Genomic DNA, 17959 nt, shown 5'->3' on the forward strand with positions numbered 1-17959 from the left:
TCCAAATCCATACAAGGCACACAGTGTTCTCCTCCCAAAAAGGAAATATTAATTTCAGTCCACATTTTTGGAGTGCCATTAGGGTGACACACTTGAAGGCTTACCCTTGCTTTTTTCCTACTCCCAAGTAAATTCTTTCCCAGTTGCAAACATGTTGAGAGAGAGGTTCCAGGTAGGCTTTCGGGGAAAGGGGGGAGTTACACCATGTTGAGATAAACCTTCAAAAAGTAGCAGCCTAGCTGAAAAAATCTCCAGGGAATCTGCAGGCAGCCAATGCTTTATTCCTACAAGAATTTAAAGGCAGACTACCCCAGTGCCGGTGGTGCAACACGAGGTCCCATTCTCCTCCCCAACCCTGTTACTGCTTTTCCCCACACCTTTGCTCCTGTCACTTCTAGCATTCACGTAGGAATTTTCTTTGGGCAGTCAGTTTTCAGCAGCATCAGTTCCCTCATCAAACACGCGCACTCAACACCACTGACACAAACGCAGAAGTAAAAACATGCGGCGGAGGACAAAAGGAGACTGGCACCATACTTTTCAACAGCTGTACCAAATTCTGCCAGATTAAAATGGCATTAAAATGAAACAACGATGTCAGAGTCCATGACCGCACACAGAGGCAATGGGGAATGTTCTAGAAACAGCTCGAGGTCTCACCCCGTCCCTTTGCTACTCCAGATACAGCAGTGATATCCAGGAAACTTAATTTACAGGGTTAAAGGCAAATAAAAGAGCAGAATTTCTTTCATTCTAGGCCTTTTGCTTCCTCAATAATGTCCCAGCTAGCAGGGCGGCAGGCCCTGGTTTTTGCCAGCAGGCTCTGATCCCCAATGGCTGATCCCAGGGCCTGCGCACAGCCAGAGCACAGCAAGCTCATCACACGCAAGCCTCACCCACAGAGCGTCCCATCCAGGGAGATTTAGGTTGGAAATGAAAGGGGGGTGTTTACCCTCTCAAAAATTGTACGCACAATAAAGACCTCGATTCAATTTTTAAGAATAATGCAGCTGCACTTCACTTTAGGGTTACAGAGGCATTCTTCCCTATGCTCACTGAAATTCAGCCTCACCTGCCTTGGCTGCAGCCGTTTCTGCGCCACCGCCGCTATTCCTGTGGAGCTGAGGGAGCTCTTTTGAGTCCTCGAACAAAAGTGACTGGACCTCTCGGCAGCTATTAAATTTTCAGAGGTGCTTTGCGCACAATTCCTACAGCATCCTCTGATGGCCCTACTCTTGCTTCTCCTTCCACAGAGTAAGAAACACCAAATGTGTAGCTTTACGACGGCCAGTGCAGGACTAACGCACAATAACAACAGTTAGGTGGGTTCAGGCTACAGGTTTATTGAACTCAGTGTCCCGTTCCCAAGCACGGCCTGTGGCGGTTGCTTATGGCACGGGTGTAAGGGCCGCGCCGGACGCGCAGTGGTGTTTCCCTTGAGGCATCCTCTCGTCCAGCAACCCATTTCGGGAGCTCCTGGTGTCGCTGGCACACCCGGACCCCGTTATCAGGCCAGCCGTCCTTTTAAAACCTACTTTCACGTTTACCCGCCAGCACATTTGGCAACAACGAGTCCCCCAGTTTCATAGCTTTAATTCTGCTATTTTGTGCGTGTTCCCCACCGCTCGGGGCAACCGTCGAGCCCCCTCCACTCCCCCCTGTGTTTTAGCCCCGCGTACCCCCTTTTGGGGACGAGGCGCCCCGAGCGACCCCTCCCCTCCGCCAAGCCCAAAGGCCAACGGCCGACGGCCAACGGCCTCGGCGCGGCCCCGCCCCCGCGCTCTGCCGCCCCCCAGGGGCGCGTCGGGGGCGTGGCCTCGCGCCCCGCCCCGCCCCGCCTGGCTCACAAGGGGCGGAAGTGTTGTCACAGGAAGTCTCGCTCCCCTCCCCGAGCGGAGGAAGGACAGACCCCAAGATGGCGGCGGCGGAGGAGCGGCTCCTGTCGGAGGGGGAAGGCGGCACCATGGGCTCGGCGCGGCTCTCCCCGCCCCCGGTCCCGCAGCCCCAGGGGGCCCCGGCGCCCTTGGAGCAGCCGCCTCAGAGCAACACGCTCGTGGGGCTGCCCATCGTGGCGATCGAGAGCATCCTCGGCTTCCTGTCCTACGACGAGACGAGCCAGCTCCGCCTGGTAGGGGCCGGGGAAGGGAGGCGGGCGCGGGGCGCCGCCGGGGGGAGCCCGCCGGCCTCGGGGCGGGAGCGGCCCCCGGTGGCGCGGGAAGGTGTCGGCCGCCCCCGCCGGGGAAGGGGCCGAGGGGCCCTTTCTGCCGCCTGCCACCCCGCCCTCCAGCGCCGAGACGCGGAGGGGGGTGTGCGGGTATGTCTCTGTGCTTGTTCCTAATGGATTTTTGCCGTCTCTTAGGCCTCTCATTCCCTTCACGCCTTATAAAAATCATATGGTTGCTGAAGACTTATTTCTCCCAGTGGCTGCTTATCCTGGGGGACTAGTGTATTGTGTCTCATGTATGTATTTATTTTTACTTATAGAGCTTAAGCCTACAAGTGTAGGAGATGAGACTGCTGCTCCAAGGACCGTACCCTATCTAGAAATAAATGTGGGGCAAAAAAGAAGACTTAAGAAAGCCCTTGTCTGCCTGAAAGGCTGCCTGCTTCTTCCAGTCATGCTCGTAGATCTAATAAAAGATATTACCTCTACCTACAAACTTTATAATGTCAGAAAAGCTCAGGTGTCAGAGATGTCGCTAAGGAGATCAGTGTATATCAATCTCTGCCTGCCTGCATAAGGAGCCTCATGTAAACTGTGACATAATATGATAAACTGTTCTCTTGCTGAATTTTTTATGAGGTCACAAATGGAATAGTAGTGAGGGAATTAATACAAGGCTTATGTAACCTCCAATAAATTTGCGTGCACTATGCTGTTTCTATTTTAAGAACATAGATTAGTCTAAATGGGCTAATATTACAAGCATATTTCTGCATGCTACATGTGTCCTGGATCAGCAACCTGAAGTGTAGCATCCTGACACTAACTTTTTAAATTGAAAGCTCTTCAGTCAGAAACCCTGTTCTTATTCATACTGCACCAAGCACGCTGATACTCAAATTCTAGCATGCTGCCAATCAACCGATCTCAAAAGATGGGGATTTTCTTTGCTTTCTCTGTGAGAGTAGGTAGTAGATCTGCTGGGGGGAAAAAATAGTACTGCCTTTTCAGACTGCAGCCTCCACTTCGAGGATTTACAGGCTGAATGAGGGGAAAGAAAAGTACATGTACTGTTTAGATATGCTTAGTGTTGTATGGTCTACATTACAACACTAGACACTACCCTTCTTTGCTGCAACTTTCCTGTTGCATTTTATAAATGGTAATACCTGTGGAAACTATTGCTAGTTGGCCATTGGGTTTCTTGGGGTTTTTGTTTGCTTTTTCTTTTTGTAAAGCTAAGTCTATGTTTGTAAGCAATGCTTTGACAGCAATGAAATTCAGAATAGGAAAGATGGTGGTTTTAATCATTAAAAGAGCTGTTTAACTCTGCATACCCCTTAAAAAGAGAAACACCTCTCTCTTGTAGCACATCTGAGTTAACTTTCTGGAAAAAGACCGCCACTTTCAGAAGTTTCAGAAACAAGCAAAACCAGACTGGATAAATACAGACTTAGACACACATGGAACAATACTGGATGCAAAATGAAGAAAACTGTACAATTGGTCTTCTCACATTTCTAATTTCTTATTCAGTGACAACCAAGAAGCTTAATCTCCATCAAATTTCTTACTTACCTTTACATATCAGAAGGCATTATGAAACAACTTCTGAGAAGAAAGGACACCTTTGTTAGCCAGCGCTGATGTAAGGAACTACAGCCTTTCTAATTTGATCTAGTCAAAAGTGTAACTCATAACTGCTTGCACTTGATCAGTGGAGTCTTTCAGGTGGCCATTCAAAACTAAAAATGTTCTTTTGGCATTTCACTGAAGGCTGTAAACAGGAATTAATAGACTAGATGTTTTATTTAAGTCTCTGTCAACAGTGTCTGGAGTTAAGGTAGCATTTAAAAATAATAATGCTTAGGTATAAGTTCATCATTTTCAGATTTTTAAAGGCTACCATTAGACTTAGGAGACACTCGTATACTTCTGCACTAAGATCTGTCTTGCACACAGTCAGTAGATGCTTCTTCTTTTTGAAAATTGACTTGAGCTACTTAAGGTGAATGAATATATCTGATACTGAGTAGTATTCTGCTAAAGATGCACTGCAGGAGCGAATTAACTGAATGACAGGAGTTAAATTGCTTATGTCTCATGCGCTTATTAAAAATGTGCTCAAAAGCAGCCTTATCATCACATGGAATGCCACGTTCTAAGGAATTAAAGTGTCTTGGGGAAGGAAGAGATGATCCAGGACATCAACCAACCTAAACAAAACTTAATCATGTATTGGCACAAAATTTGGCTTGCCTAAACCGATCACTTTCAGTGCACTCTCTGAATCCCAACATTGCAGGAAATGGATGTCCTAATCTTTTTCTGGGTCTCCCTAGTTGACTGGTCTGTACGAAATCCTTGTGTTGAACTAGTACTGAAGCTAGACTGCTTGCAAGAAGACAGACAGAGGAGTTGGCTAGGTGGGAGGACATAAAACACTAGCAAGTTTTCAGATTAAAATAAAGATAGGAACCTATATTGTTTATACAGAGCATAATGAGCATAATCTAAGGCTAAAGATCCGTAAGTCTTTTTCTGTCGCTAAAGGACGAAGTAAAGAACGTTTCCTGCTTTTGATGATTGCCTCCAGGCAAGGCAAGACCATGGTCCCCTCCCTGCACAAGGAAGCACTCGCTATACTTCACTGGGCATAATGCCTTCTGCTATTCCTGATGTTACTGCATTTAAAAGCATAAATGAAGCAGCTGACTGGTTAAGCAGAGAAGTAGATCTAAACTAATGGAGACTAAACAAGTAGGTATTCAGAATGCAATCATGTCTGAAATTATGCCTTAATGCAAATCTTGAGTTCTCAAACTTTTGTTCGCATAAAGTGAATGAGAGGAAAGCAGCAGCATTTGACTCTCTGCCCTTTCAAATATTTGCTTCATTCACTTCTTCCCAAATGTTATCCTAAGAGAAACACAGAAAAATCTGAAAACCCCAAAGATTTTGTCATTATGTCTGAATCTGTAACATTCTGGCCAAGCTACAGACTAGTATGCTTGCTGATAAGGAAGCTAGCACACCTTCCAGCTTTCGAAAGCTTCTTTTACTATGCTTTTTCTAAGGATTGTACAGTGGCACTGAATTTTTTACTATGTTTTAGTGACTGTACAGCAGTTCTGAGTTAACTAATTTATTGGAAGGCAGAAGGACAAATAATTTGAGAAAATCACATAATAAAAGATTATTTAAAATACTATAGGTCTGAGAGAAAAACATTGTCTTTCAGTCTCTTCTATAGGAAACATTATATCGTGGATAAGAGAATGACTCTACGTTTTCATTCATGCTTTGCCATTGTCCTGGAACAAGTCATTTCACTTAATTATGCATTATTCATATTACATCAAATTCACTTAATTATGCCTCTGACTCCCTGCCTGTAAAATGGAGTTGAAACCGCTTTCTGTAAAGCACTTTAAATTCCACTGATAAATAGTAGTATGTAACTTTTTTCTATTAAATATGCTGACATCTGTGTCTGGAAGAGGCACTCCTAATTCTGAGACACAACCTTTGAAAATGCTGAGTAATGCTGATTCTAGGCAAGGATTCTGTTTTAAACATCAATTTGGAGCTTGGATACCATCTAATGGATTGCAGTAGTGATGATGCAGCTGCAAACCTTTGCCAGTTGTCTTAAAACAGTAGAACAAACTTGTGCTGTTTTAACATTCTCTTTAAAGATACACTTAGCCAAGAGGATGAGAGCTGGATGCTTTCAGAGTGGGATAGTAATGAAATCCTTATACTCCAGTTTCTTTTCACTCACATATCTGAGCCTGGAAATGCACTTCCATTCAGGCTCTTACCACAGCAAGGATGATGAGACACAAATAATCCGTAACTGCCTCCATGTACTCTCTGAAGAGAAGTTTGTCTTGGATTTGGACACATGTAACAAGTGTCTTAAATTCTGCTGCAAACTTGCACTTTTTTTTCTCCAGACCATGAAAAAAGACTGATATCCTTTGGACAGCACAGTTTTAATCTTCTCGCAGTTTCAGTAAATCTGGATTTACAGGCACTTCTATTTTAAGGCTTCTTGCTGAAGTCATCAACGTTTTGTCACTTACTTATACCTCGCCCCAGAAAGGCATTATGAAATGCGGTCTCTGTGTGGCCTCTGACTACCAAAGCAAAAGAATATGTATTGAATCAAAATACCTCAATATATTTTACCTTCTGTCTTGATACCGGTCATCTGTTAGTGAAGCTTGGGAGAAATAACACATGCTTGAGGACAGGGAAGCTGGTAATCCTCGATGAGATTGTGCCAGTTTAGTCTATTTGCAAATGAAGTGGAAAATCTGTTCTTCTTTAGAAACTGTTATACTGTATAGTCACCATCATAACCAACTTTAGTTCTACTCTTCATGTGGTCCTGGAATAACTCTTTAACATAGGAATTTGAACAGAGTCTTCTGGTTGGACTTGACATTTGAGGAAACTTGGGCTCTCTTGGCTTTAGGCTACAATAAGAAAAGATTCGCAAAAACTGGCAAATATAAACATGAATAAATTTAAACTTTTGGCTTGCTTATGGTCCATTGAAATAGCTAGAATCAGAAACTGTCTTGGACTAATAATAAATGCTTTTAAGTGTGGTGATGCTACTCTGTGTATGAGTGCTGACTATGCAATCTAATACAAGTATATTGTTCTTATAACTTGAGGTGCCATATGGTTTTAAATGATGTCATCAGGAACCAGATGAGAATTAAGGGGTGATTGGTAAAATACGTTGTAGGCAAGCACTTTTGTTTTCTGGTGGTACTTGTGGTCTGTTTAGCATTGGGTTCTAGATTGATTATTGGCACAAATATGAATAGTGTCCAGAAATTGGTGTAAATAATTCTTAACTTCTCTCAAACAGTTGCTGAGAAGCTTAACCAAATGAGTGAGATTAGAAAATCTAATATTTAAAAACCTAGTGCAGTTCATTTTACCCATTGAGGCCTACTGCCTCAGATGTGGGAGGGCTTCAACACACTGGAAGGTACTTTCTGCCACCAGGTGTCAGTATAAACATAATTATAATTGCTCTTTTTATTTTTACTGTATTTGCCCTTAATAATGTATCTAGGCTTGTTTTTCTCTTGTGCTGAATAATTGCATAGTCAACCATAGCCTTTGTGCAGGTACCAGTTCCTAGTTTAGAGGTTTGTTATCATTAGAACTGAAATAAGCTGTTAAGTTTTATACTCAAAAGCCATATCAGATCTAGGCATCACTAATGCAGTTAATATCTTGGAAGAAATGTGACAATTTCTTCCTTCCTGTAACTGAAGGACCAGCATTATTTTTTCTACACTGAAAATAATTTAACTGATTCTAGTGAATGGGGGAGAGAGGGGGGGAGCATGCTGAGATTCTGCAGCTAGCCCGTCTGATCATTTATGTTTGATCATTTATGTTAACAAGGAGGATCTACTACAAAGGAACAGACAGATTGACAGCAATTACTTAATCGTCTGTTAAGACAGGTCTGTTTGAAAGGGTTATTGCTTGCTCATAGAAGCTATGCTATGACTGCAGAAAGACTCACAGAAAGTAGATCATCTTCAAGCAGTGACTTCCATAGAAAGAGAAAATAATTGCAGACTTTTCAAGGAAAGGTCAGCATCTTCTTCCTCAAGCTATAGAACTATGTAGACTTCAAAGTTATGAAATGAGTAGTGTATGGAGGGGAAGAAGTGTCTGTTTAAAATAAAAGTAAAGAATCCATCGTAAGTGTGATCACATCGGGAGTAGTCTATACTCTTGTACAAAAAATAACAATAATTAAAAAGGACAGAGTTGGTTCACTAAGTTCTTGCCTCTTCAGAACTACTAATTGCAAGTACTTTAACCTTTCTTACACATTGACTTTGTCTTGTCACTGGTTACTTTGTAAAGGTCTAAATTTATCAGCTTATTATTTCTTCTGCAGCTATTAACAGCCTTTCTCCCTAAAGCTGTGCAAAAATTGAGGTTATTGGTATCCAACATAGCAAATAAAGGAATCCATTAGAGGAGAAAAGACTTTTTATAAGAAAAGTTATCTTATTTCCCTTGCACTTTATTGTGTAAGTTTTTAATTTTAATTCTTGTTGTCTTGAGAAACATAAACCCTAAATATTGAACTAAAATCACTGTGATTTCTTGTTTGTAGGATTTATTTTTGAGACTACAAAATATTAACTTTACTAGAATCCCTCTGGAGGCCACACTCAAACCCAGGCACAGATTGTTGCAACTTCCATTAAAATCAGAGAGGAATTATATCTGCTTACATAAGGGTGGGATTCAGCCTATTGTCTTAGGCAGTGTCAGGAGATTAGTTTATGAGCTTCACGGAACATAGCTGTTTCTTTGGGGGATTTCCTGATCACTGTTAGAGATGGCGATGTGTTATGCTGAACTGCAATTTCTGCTTCTCGAAAAGGAGGAAAAACTGATAGCTAAGAGAATCTTGTACTACTCAGCATGTATGGTTGAGATAACAGTAAAAGTGACTTTTGGCCTTATTTGAGACTTAATTTATTCTTTTTACTTAAATACAGGTTTGTAAGCGAATGGACTTGGTTTGCCAGCGAATGTTAAATCAGGGATTTCTGAAAGTGGAAAGATACCACAACTTGTGTCAAAAGCAAGTTAAAGCTCAGCTTCCAAGGTATGTACCAATTAAAACTGTAGTTAAACCTAAAGCAGTTAGCTTATTTTAAGCATAATACTAAAAAGGAATCTCTTGCTGCCTATATAGCTTATATATCCTGAAAATTTGAATCATATTTGTTTTAATTTCTTTTGTTTTCCAAAAGCACCTAAACCTAAGATCTAGTTACAAAATAATGGTGTGGATGAATGTAATTTTAGTACACCGGGAGCTGGAATTTTGGAAAGTGTCTCTGGTATTTTAAACAGAGAAAAGAAAGGTCCTGTATTACTCAGCTGTTCTGGAATGGGTAAATGCCATTCCTTTTCAAGACAGACTGCCTTCATTGATGACGTACCTATAACTCTGCTTAAAATAGCAAGATGCTTCAGTGCCAACGATTAAACTGGGGAAGAGGAGGGGGTCTGACAAGTGAGCATTACGGGGAACTAAAGGTTCATTCTAAAGCAATGTCTTTTCTCCCCCTTTCAGTGAATAAGTGCATCTCCTGCTGTCCCATCAGATTTCTCAGGGTAAAGAAACTAAATGCTACTAATGTTGAGATCTTTTGTCAGAAATGTTTATATCTCAACTTAAAGTTAGTAGCAAGCAGTAATATATTTAATTTGTGTCAATTGTGTTGAAGTACTAACTGTAGGAATATGGGGCCATAAAATATTTATACTGACTCAGTGTCTACTGCTAGTTAGTACTAAAAGCTTGTTTATGAATAGTGTCCTAAATTACATACAGAGTATATGGATCACATAAAACTTGTAGTAATTATTTAGGGAACAAATGTTGTCTAAGAAAGTATACTACGCTGTTACTGTCTGGTTCTTATCTTTATCAGCTTTTCCATAAAGACAGAGCTAATTTAAGTGGTTACATTTTCAAACCTCAAAAGGTTTTTAAGAATGAAATTGAGCGATTGTTGCAGTTCTATTTTGTTGACTGATTGTTAAATCGGTGTCACTTAATGGTCTGTCTCCTAGACGGGAGTCAGAAAGAAGAAATCATTCATTAGCTCGTCATGCAGACATCCTTGCTGCTGTAGAAACAAGACTCTCTCTGTTAAATATGACTTTCATGAAGTATGTGGATTCCAATCTCTGTTGCTTCATACCTGGAAAGGTAAAATGTAAACTGTATTATGCAAATGTATATCTCTGTGTTTAAAAAAAAAAAAAAAAAAAAAGCGTAACTTCAAGTAAATTTGTCCTGGCTAAAAAATGTACGTATAATCTGGAACTGTGTTTTGGATACTTACAAACACACAAGCCAAAACTCTGCTATAAAAGGCAGTATGAAATGAATGAACCAGACTATATCTAAATATCAGTTCCTTAACTTGATTTCTGTTTCCCCTTAAAATCTCTTAATTTTGATGTTTGACTTGCAGAATATACATCCTTTTACAAGAAGCATAGAGGATGCGTAGGTTTTAAGTCTGAATTGTAATTATACAAAACAACTGGAGGCCAGGTCATCGGAAGATGTAGTAGTTCAGACTACGTACAACACTAAGGATTCAGACCATCAGGAAGACTTTAAGCACCTTTCTTAGGGGTCTGAGTTAGATTAATTGAATTAAGATATTTAGTATGTGGAAATACTGTTTAGTATTAAAATGAATGGTGTATTTTTGTACACTACATGAACTTAGTTTTAAACAGATAAGCTTTGCTAATATTATTACTACTGAACAACTGGAGGTATTTCAGAATACTATGCCAACATAAAATATAAATTATCTAAGTGAGATGTATGTCAGAGCTATCAGAGTTTTATAAGCTGTGAAAACAGAGGTGTACACGGGAATTGACACAGTCATGATCTGAGGAAGACTGGTAGAGCTCAGGTTTGAATCAAGTCTGTGAATATTAGCCTAATGCTCTATTCATTGATCTCTTTTCATATGAGGTTTGGATAAGTGGATATTAATTTTCCATGGGCATATAACTGAATTGCCACTGAGATGAACTGAGAAGATAGCTGTTGGATTCAGATGAATGGCAGACATTTCTCCCTTCAGTATAGTAGGGATAGGCTGTGAGCATGAAATGTAAGATTAAGAGTAACAATTTCTGTATTCTCTTTTGACTTGATATTTACACCATTCCAGAAGTTCTTGATACTAGCATGCTGATGGAGTTCTTAAAAGAAATGTTGCCTTAATTGCTTTTTTCAGGAGTGGAGGGATAGGCAGTAGTCAAGCTAGACCTTGGGTGTGCAGGAATTGGGCAAGTGAGCTTGCCAGCCATTTTCCTTGTGGGAACTGGGTCATAAGGATCTTGTTTGTATTCAGATATAACAGCTAAAAAGATTTTATTTTCTTCTTCATTTAGTATACTAGTTCGGTAGCACTGCTGCTCTCAGCACAGTCATCAGTTCACAACTTTCTGGTCAAGCAAATTTCAGACATTGTGTTTACTTACAGTGTATGGTTTCCCCCACCTGCCCTGCTCCCCTCAGTAAACCTTCATTTGAATGAAGCTGCTACAGAAATTTCAGGACCTGAATTCATGTTAGAATATATGAATCCTGATTTGAGTTTCAGCGTACTGTGTAAGGGTTCCTGGTCAATAACAGAATGCTGCTGCAAGATTTTATGTTGATCATAGCAGGAAAATGCTTTGAGGATGTCATTTTTAAGAGGCTATAACATGGAAAAGATTAGAGAAGACTTTTGTACTTGCTTGCTGTACGCTTTTGTATGCTTGCTGGGTGATGAGACACTTTGGTCATCAGTCTAGCTCTTGCAACTTTTAATCTAAGCTTCCTTTATTAAAACACAAAATGCAATTGTGTTGTCTTACCTATGATTCTTAGGTCTTGAGGTCTTTATTTTTCAGTAGACTCTTCAGCCATTCTTAATCCTGTACAAAAGAACTAATCATGTCAGTAGTTTCTATATTAAGAGACCAGCACTCCTATTTTGACCTGTTCAGACTATAATTCATAATTAGCAAGGCTCTGTATCTCTCCTGAACAAAGGGCTTGTTTTTGAAGCCTGTTAAGATGGTGCTTATATTCTCTGCCAATTGTGGATTAATATTTCATAATTAATATATTTTGGACCTAATCTGGATTTGCAGTATCTTAGGTGTATGCAAGTGAACTCAAGTAATATATTTGCAGCTCTTCAGAGTGGCACGATAATTCTTGCTATTCTGTTCACATGTTACATATGCCTCATGATTGGCTGGGGAATGACTGCTCTGCAGATGTGGTTAGTGTGGCTTCCAGGATCTTGCTTCAGGTTCTCCAAAAAGAAATGTGTATACTCTACTGCATACAGATTATATAATACAGAATTCAAGTATGGATGTAGTAAAACAAATGTTCCTAATTAATATCTCACACAATGAGCAGTAGTTCATGAGTTTGAAGAGAATCGCTGTGATATATCAAGTGAATGTTTTCTCTAATATACGAAAAACTTCATTTCTGCCTCTACAAAATACAGCATTTCGTTTCAAATAGCTGATATAAAACTAAAGTACAGAGTGATATGCAAGAGTAATACTTATGTAGTAAAAGCCCCTAAGTACACCAACGCTATAGCTTCTGGAGTGATCTGAAATAATCTTGTCTTCCCTTTATCAGAAAATCCTAATGTTTATTAAATATTTTAGGTAATCGATGAAATTTATCGTGTGCTAAGGTATGTAAACTCTACAAGAGCTCCTCAGAGAGCCCATGAAGTTCTTCAAGAACTAAGGGACATTTCTTCCATGGCTATGGAATATTTTGATGAGAAGATTGTTCCAATACTGAAAAGAAAGCTGCCTGGGTCAGATGTATCAGGACGTCTCATAGGAGCTGCCCCAGGTATTAATTCCACCATATAGTTAAGTTTTATTTATTTTTTTTCTTTAAAAACTCATAGCACATCTTTTTAAAGCTCCCTCCTTTAAACATGAGCTTCATTGCATACATATCGATGATACTTGTTTCTTAAGAATGTTAAATGAAATTTGTTTGCCTTGAAATTTAAGGAGGCTTTGTACTACCCAAAGAATGGTCACTTGAATGTATGTTATAATTATGCAAAGTGTGTATTCATTAAACAAACGCTTTTGTGCCACCAATGAATGAGACTTTATCATTGCACTTGGTTGAAATTTGGCACGTGAGATGACAACTCAAGATGACTTATTTTTAGTACAGTCAGCCTAAGCTGTTGTAGTGCACAGAGAGCTAGAACATACTTGGATGTGCTATTTTACTTTCCTGGGGCCCTAATGTATGCACTAACAAGCAAAATACTTGTGGGTAATATGAAAAAAGCAGTTAAAATAACAGTCTACAAGTAAACCAATAAATTGGTTCTTTGTATAACCTGTCAGTTTCCATAATTTATGTGAACCGAAGTCTGGGGTGGTTGCCTCATATCTAATGGCCAAAGCAAAAGGTTAGTAGAACTGTAGTGTTTTCCCTCTACAAAACTTCTTTCCACACACTGTTGGAGAACCTTAGATCGTGAAATAAGCTCTCCGCAAGGATAACTTCACAAACAAACATACAAAAAGTTACAACTTAAGCAAAAATGGTAGGTCTAACAGTAGGAGCTGCTTGATGTTTCTGCTATGTCCTGTCCATCCTTTTAGCTGTAAGTGTATGTATTACTTCTCAAGTATAGCCTCTTAATTATACCTCAGTTCCACTGAGTCTCTCAGGTGAGGAAGTGTTGCCCAAAACCATAGTTGATGTCAATCAACTTTTCAAGCCCAAGACTTTATATGGCATAAAAATACTTATCATGTGTTGAGGGAAGAACATACCTATCTAACAGCGACTCTTTAGTGTCAGATAGCTGTAACTATGCTGGTATCTTAAAGGAAAAAAGGGAGAAGAGTGATTGTTCAAGACTGTTCTAGACTATTCTTTCTTCATAGTGCTTAAAAGTTGCATCTTACTTGCACTACATCCTGGAAGAGTGAAACTTATGATAGAAAAAGTGAGTGAAATTATATAGTAGCTATTAGTCTCATTGATTTGTAGGAGCTTTATCGAAAACAACATTCCTAAGCTCAAACTCCGGTATGGTTTTAGGACCCAAGAAGTAGAGCAACAGACTGTGTGCAAAAGATCAGGGAAAACAAATCTCTTCTTTCTAAACAATAAGTTAAACTGAAATATCTTGTCAAGCCCCAAAACACAAAATTTCAGTTTCACCTGTGTACAACTATGACAGCAGAATTGTACTGTTATATTGAAATGTATATTGAAATGTATTAAATTATATTTATATGTTCTGTAATATGTCTTATTTATAGCCGTGTTGGAGTTTTTTGACTTAGCTGTGACATTAAGTCTGGCTGACAATATAATCTCTCCACATAACTTTTGATACAGCAAAAGAGGGCTTATATGCAGAAAATGAATGATGAGCTGTTTTCCAGTCTACTGAAAATCTAAGTATTTTCAGTTAAACTAGTTGTGCCCTGAAATACCACATGCTCTTGTTATACGCTTAAATAACTATCACTCTGTTTACATGTTCACATAACTTGCAGCCGGTGTTCAGATTCGTGTTTGGGGAGTAGGGGAAGCAAGATATGAAAACTGGGACATAATTGCTACTTCTGTCTTAAAGATATAGAGAATAAATCACTGTTTTCTCTGAAGTTCCAGGGCCTTCTGCAGCACTAACAACAATGCAGCTGTTCTCCAAGCAAAACCCTTCGAGGCAGGAAGTCACCAAACTCCAGCAGCAAGTGAAAACAAACGGTGCGGGTGTGACGATGCTAAGGCGGGAAATCTCAGAGCTTCGCACCAAAGTGCAAGAACAACAGAAACAACTCCAAGACCAAGATCAGAAACTGCTAGAGCAAACCCAAATCATAGGTGAACAGAATGCCCGATTGGCTGAGCTTGAACGCAAACTGCGAGAGGTGATGGAGAGCGCAGTAGGAAATTCCTCAGGTTCTGGCTCAAATGAAGAATCTCCTAGAAAACGGAGGAAGGCAGCTGAATCCGTAGACTGTCCTAGGAAATCTAAACGCCTTCGAAACAGAAAATAACTTGGGAGTAAATGACGCCTTCAGGAGGATACACTGCTTTAGTAGCCCAAGCAGATCCCTGCTTGTTTGGATACTGTGACTAGTTTCATGGTGTCACTTAGGCTGCTGGCTCTTCAAAATACCACTTAGACTTGAACAGTAATTTTCTTTCATTGAGACTTTTCCCCTGCTTTCTGTCTGGGTGGGCCTAATTCACAGGATCTTTAAGATTTGCAATAGATACGTACTAACCTGACCTGCTCTATCATGTTTTGAAGGGTTAATCTTTTTTTCTGTGCAGATGTGTTTAAAGTAAACTTATTTGTGTTTATGCATATATTCACATAAAATCTTAAATAAATCCAGTCTTAACTGACTAGAAAGTTAAGCTTACAAACAGATGTCCTGTTCACTTGAAGAAAAGACCCACTTTTTAAATCTTGTTTTAGAGAACTTGACCTTTTTTGTTACAAGTGACCTTGTCTGGAATGTCTGAAAAGTAGTTAATACTTTTTTGGGATCTATGTAATGAGTAAAACTGACTTCTTAAGCTATGGTATTGGCTATATATTTTTGTAAACTTACAAGGAAGGGCCTTCTGTCCAGTCTTTACATGCACACACCCTAGTTCTAGGTCTTGGGAGCCATATTCTACATTTGCATGGATAGGTGCATGTACTGCTTAGCCTGCTAAAAGCACTTGCCTGAAGTCGTTCTTAACTCTGGAAGAGAGTAGAGACCTATAAAGCAAATCTTTGTTCCTCAGCCATAACTTAGCACCTGCTTTCAGCACAACTGCTTTCTTACGAGGAGGTGGTCTTACGAGGCTAGTTGCAGGAGAGTTTGGAGCCCGGCTATCCACCACTTTCACTGCCTGTAAATCGCAGGTACTGTTAGCCAAAGCTTGAGAATTGAGAAGCTGCCTGTGAGTCACTTTGATTCATAGGCCAACGTCAGTAAGTATTAGACAAGCTGTCCCTACAGGAACCAAGCTCAGTGGGGCACCATTTGAATGAAACGCTGTATTATGGAAAAACTTAAACTATTTTGTGTGTATGTGTTGGGGGGAGGGAGGGGGGGGATGTGTGGAGATTTCTCTGTAATACTGATGACAATATTCTAGCTTTCCTTATCCTAAAAGGTAAATCACATCAGACAAAGCTTTAATTTCTTTTGCACTTCTGTTTTGAGCTTGTAACTGGAAAAGCATGTCTTGCACTGTTCAGTCTCTCTGGTCACTTTAACAACCTCAGAGTTGTGTACAGTGATTTTTTTCCCCCGTCTGTATATTTTTGGAACCTTATACAAATACCATTGTCCTTGTTTTTGTTTTAATGTACTAAACTATGTAGCTTTATCATTTGACTTATGTTTTCTTTTTTTAAGCTGCTGCTTTGGGTTTAGGTGGTACTGAATTCAACTTGGTGTGGCACTAAACATGCAAATGCTGCAGCTGTAGCTGTTTAAAATATTGATAATATTACAGTGGGTTAAAGCGCAAATTTCTCATGTTTTGTATAGCTGTCAGCATAACATACTGGTTGTATTTGTCACCAAACAAATCAGGAGTTAGCTGGTCAAATGTTCTTAGAATCATAGGAGAAATGACATTTTTCCTGAAACTTAAGCTTCAAGTTTTACTTCTGAAACATATTAGTTCATATCAGAAACAACATTGCAAAATATCATTGCAAATGTCTAATTTTTGGCAGACATTTAATTTTGAAATAAACTTGTATGTTAGTTTGAGGCTTTTAAAAAGGTATGTTTCTTTTTAAGCAAGGCATCAAGCAAATGATTAAAGGTTATCTGGGGGAAAAGTTAAACTGCTAAAGGACCATATACTGTTATTGGTCTTCCATAGCTCATAAATCTTTTACTGTTGCAGACCTCCTGAATATAGTTATCAACTGTTCGGTTAAAAATACTTGCATGTGCCTTCATCTTTTAAAAAATAATTTTGAATGGTTCTAAGGGTCAGCATGATAGCTGTAATTCACTTGTACCAAACAATACACAGTACAAATTCATTTAATGGGCTTATTACTTTACCAGATATTTGTGGTTAAATACTTCTACACAAGTAAAAACCTGTGAAGTGCATTTTTTAAAACAGTTTATTCATACATCTCTAAAATCTTTCACTTCAGTTTCTTTATTAATTTCTAGAAGATGCAAACAAATTTCCCCCTCCCCAGTATACGAATAGTTTTTAGGTTAATTAGGCGTAGCATTTATTTATGTCGGTGAATCTCTAGCTATGTGTACACTGAGATGGAGAGAAGAATAGCCTACTGTGATATGAAATATTCTCTGTGAACAGTGCCAAGTTGGAACCTTGAGCTCAAGGAAGTAGCATGTGCTGCAAGTTAGCAGGTGCATCCTGACCCTCTGCATGCTGCCAAGTACAGTAAAATTGAACCAGGCCCACCAAGCTTAATGGGGAGGAGGGAGGGCTGCAAGCTTCAAGAAAAGCCAAGGATACAACAGAGCTACACAACTTCCTGGGGAGGGAGAGAGGGAGGGATCAGTACTGATCAGCTGGCCCTGGAAGGACTTTCAGACGAGTATGTGTCAGTGGGATAGAATGTAGAAAACAGAACGAACTAATAGTTTTGAGAAAATAGCTGCAGTGTTAACTTTGACATCATATTGTCCCTAAAATAAAAAAGATGCATTTTGCTATATATAAACAAATTGACAAACAGGCTGAAGTAAAGCTAAATCACTTCTGAATTTATAAATTTCTATGCAAGTTTACATTGCTTAGTATACCAACACTGAAAAGTACAGTGTTAGATTAGGCCGTTTAAGGGAGAACCTCAAACTAGTGAGACTAAGATGTAGCTTATAAAGTTATACCAAAAACCATTGTATTTGCAAACAGCTGTCACTTGGTGTTGTTCAGTTTTTGTACGTCTATCAAGGGCTAAAACTAAACAGCTCAGAGTGAAAGAGAAAGTGATAGTACAGCTAGACACAATCTTCTGTAGTTACTATCTTAACATAGCTTAAAACTGTTTCTAATACTGAGACTAATGTTCCTTCTTTTGTAGCTTCTTTTACTTTTTCTAAAAACAGCAGCTTCCTTCACAAACTGCTTTTTGCTTCATAGTAGGCTCTCCTTTTTTTTTCAAA

At 39.6% G+C, this 17959-nt stretch overlaps 1 protein-coding gene across 2 annotated transcripts; it reads left to right on the forward strand.

The window, feature by feature from the left end:
• Positions 1 to 1910: 1910 nt before the first annotated feature.
• On the forward strand, positions 1911 to 16178 carry FBXO28 (F-box protein 28). 2 transcript variants are annotated; one of them, XM_067292912.1, is made up of 7 exons: positions 2057 to 2128; positions 2485 to 3812; positions 4718 to 4924; positions 8722 to 8831; positions 9809 to 9947; positions 12452 to 12647; positions 14448 to 16178. In XM_067292912.1, the coding sequence occupies exons 3-7, from the start codon at positions 4910 to 4912 to the stop codon at positions 14840 to 14842; spliced, it is 855 nt and encodes a 284-aa protein (XP_067149013.1). In that variant the 5' UTR covers positions 2057 to 2128; positions 2485 to 3812; positions 4718 to 4909; the 3' UTR covers positions 14843 to 16178. The 2 variants fall into 2 exon arrangements, with proteins under 2 accessions (XP_067149012.1, XP_067149013.1); XM_067292911.1 differs by lacking the exons at positions 2485 to 3812; positions 4718 to 4924 and having other exon boundaries at positions 1911 to 2128.
• Positions 16179 to 17959: the final 1781 nt, after the last annotated feature.

The sequence above is a fragment of the Apteryx mantelli genome, chromosome 3 (assembly GCF_036417845.1).
Source record: "Apteryx mantelli isolate bAptMan1 chromosome 3, bAptMan1.hap1, whole genome shotgun sequence".
In the NCBI taxonomy this organism is placed as follows: Eukaryota; Metazoa; Chordata; class Aves; order Apterygiformes; family Apterygidae; genus Apteryx; species Apteryx mantelli.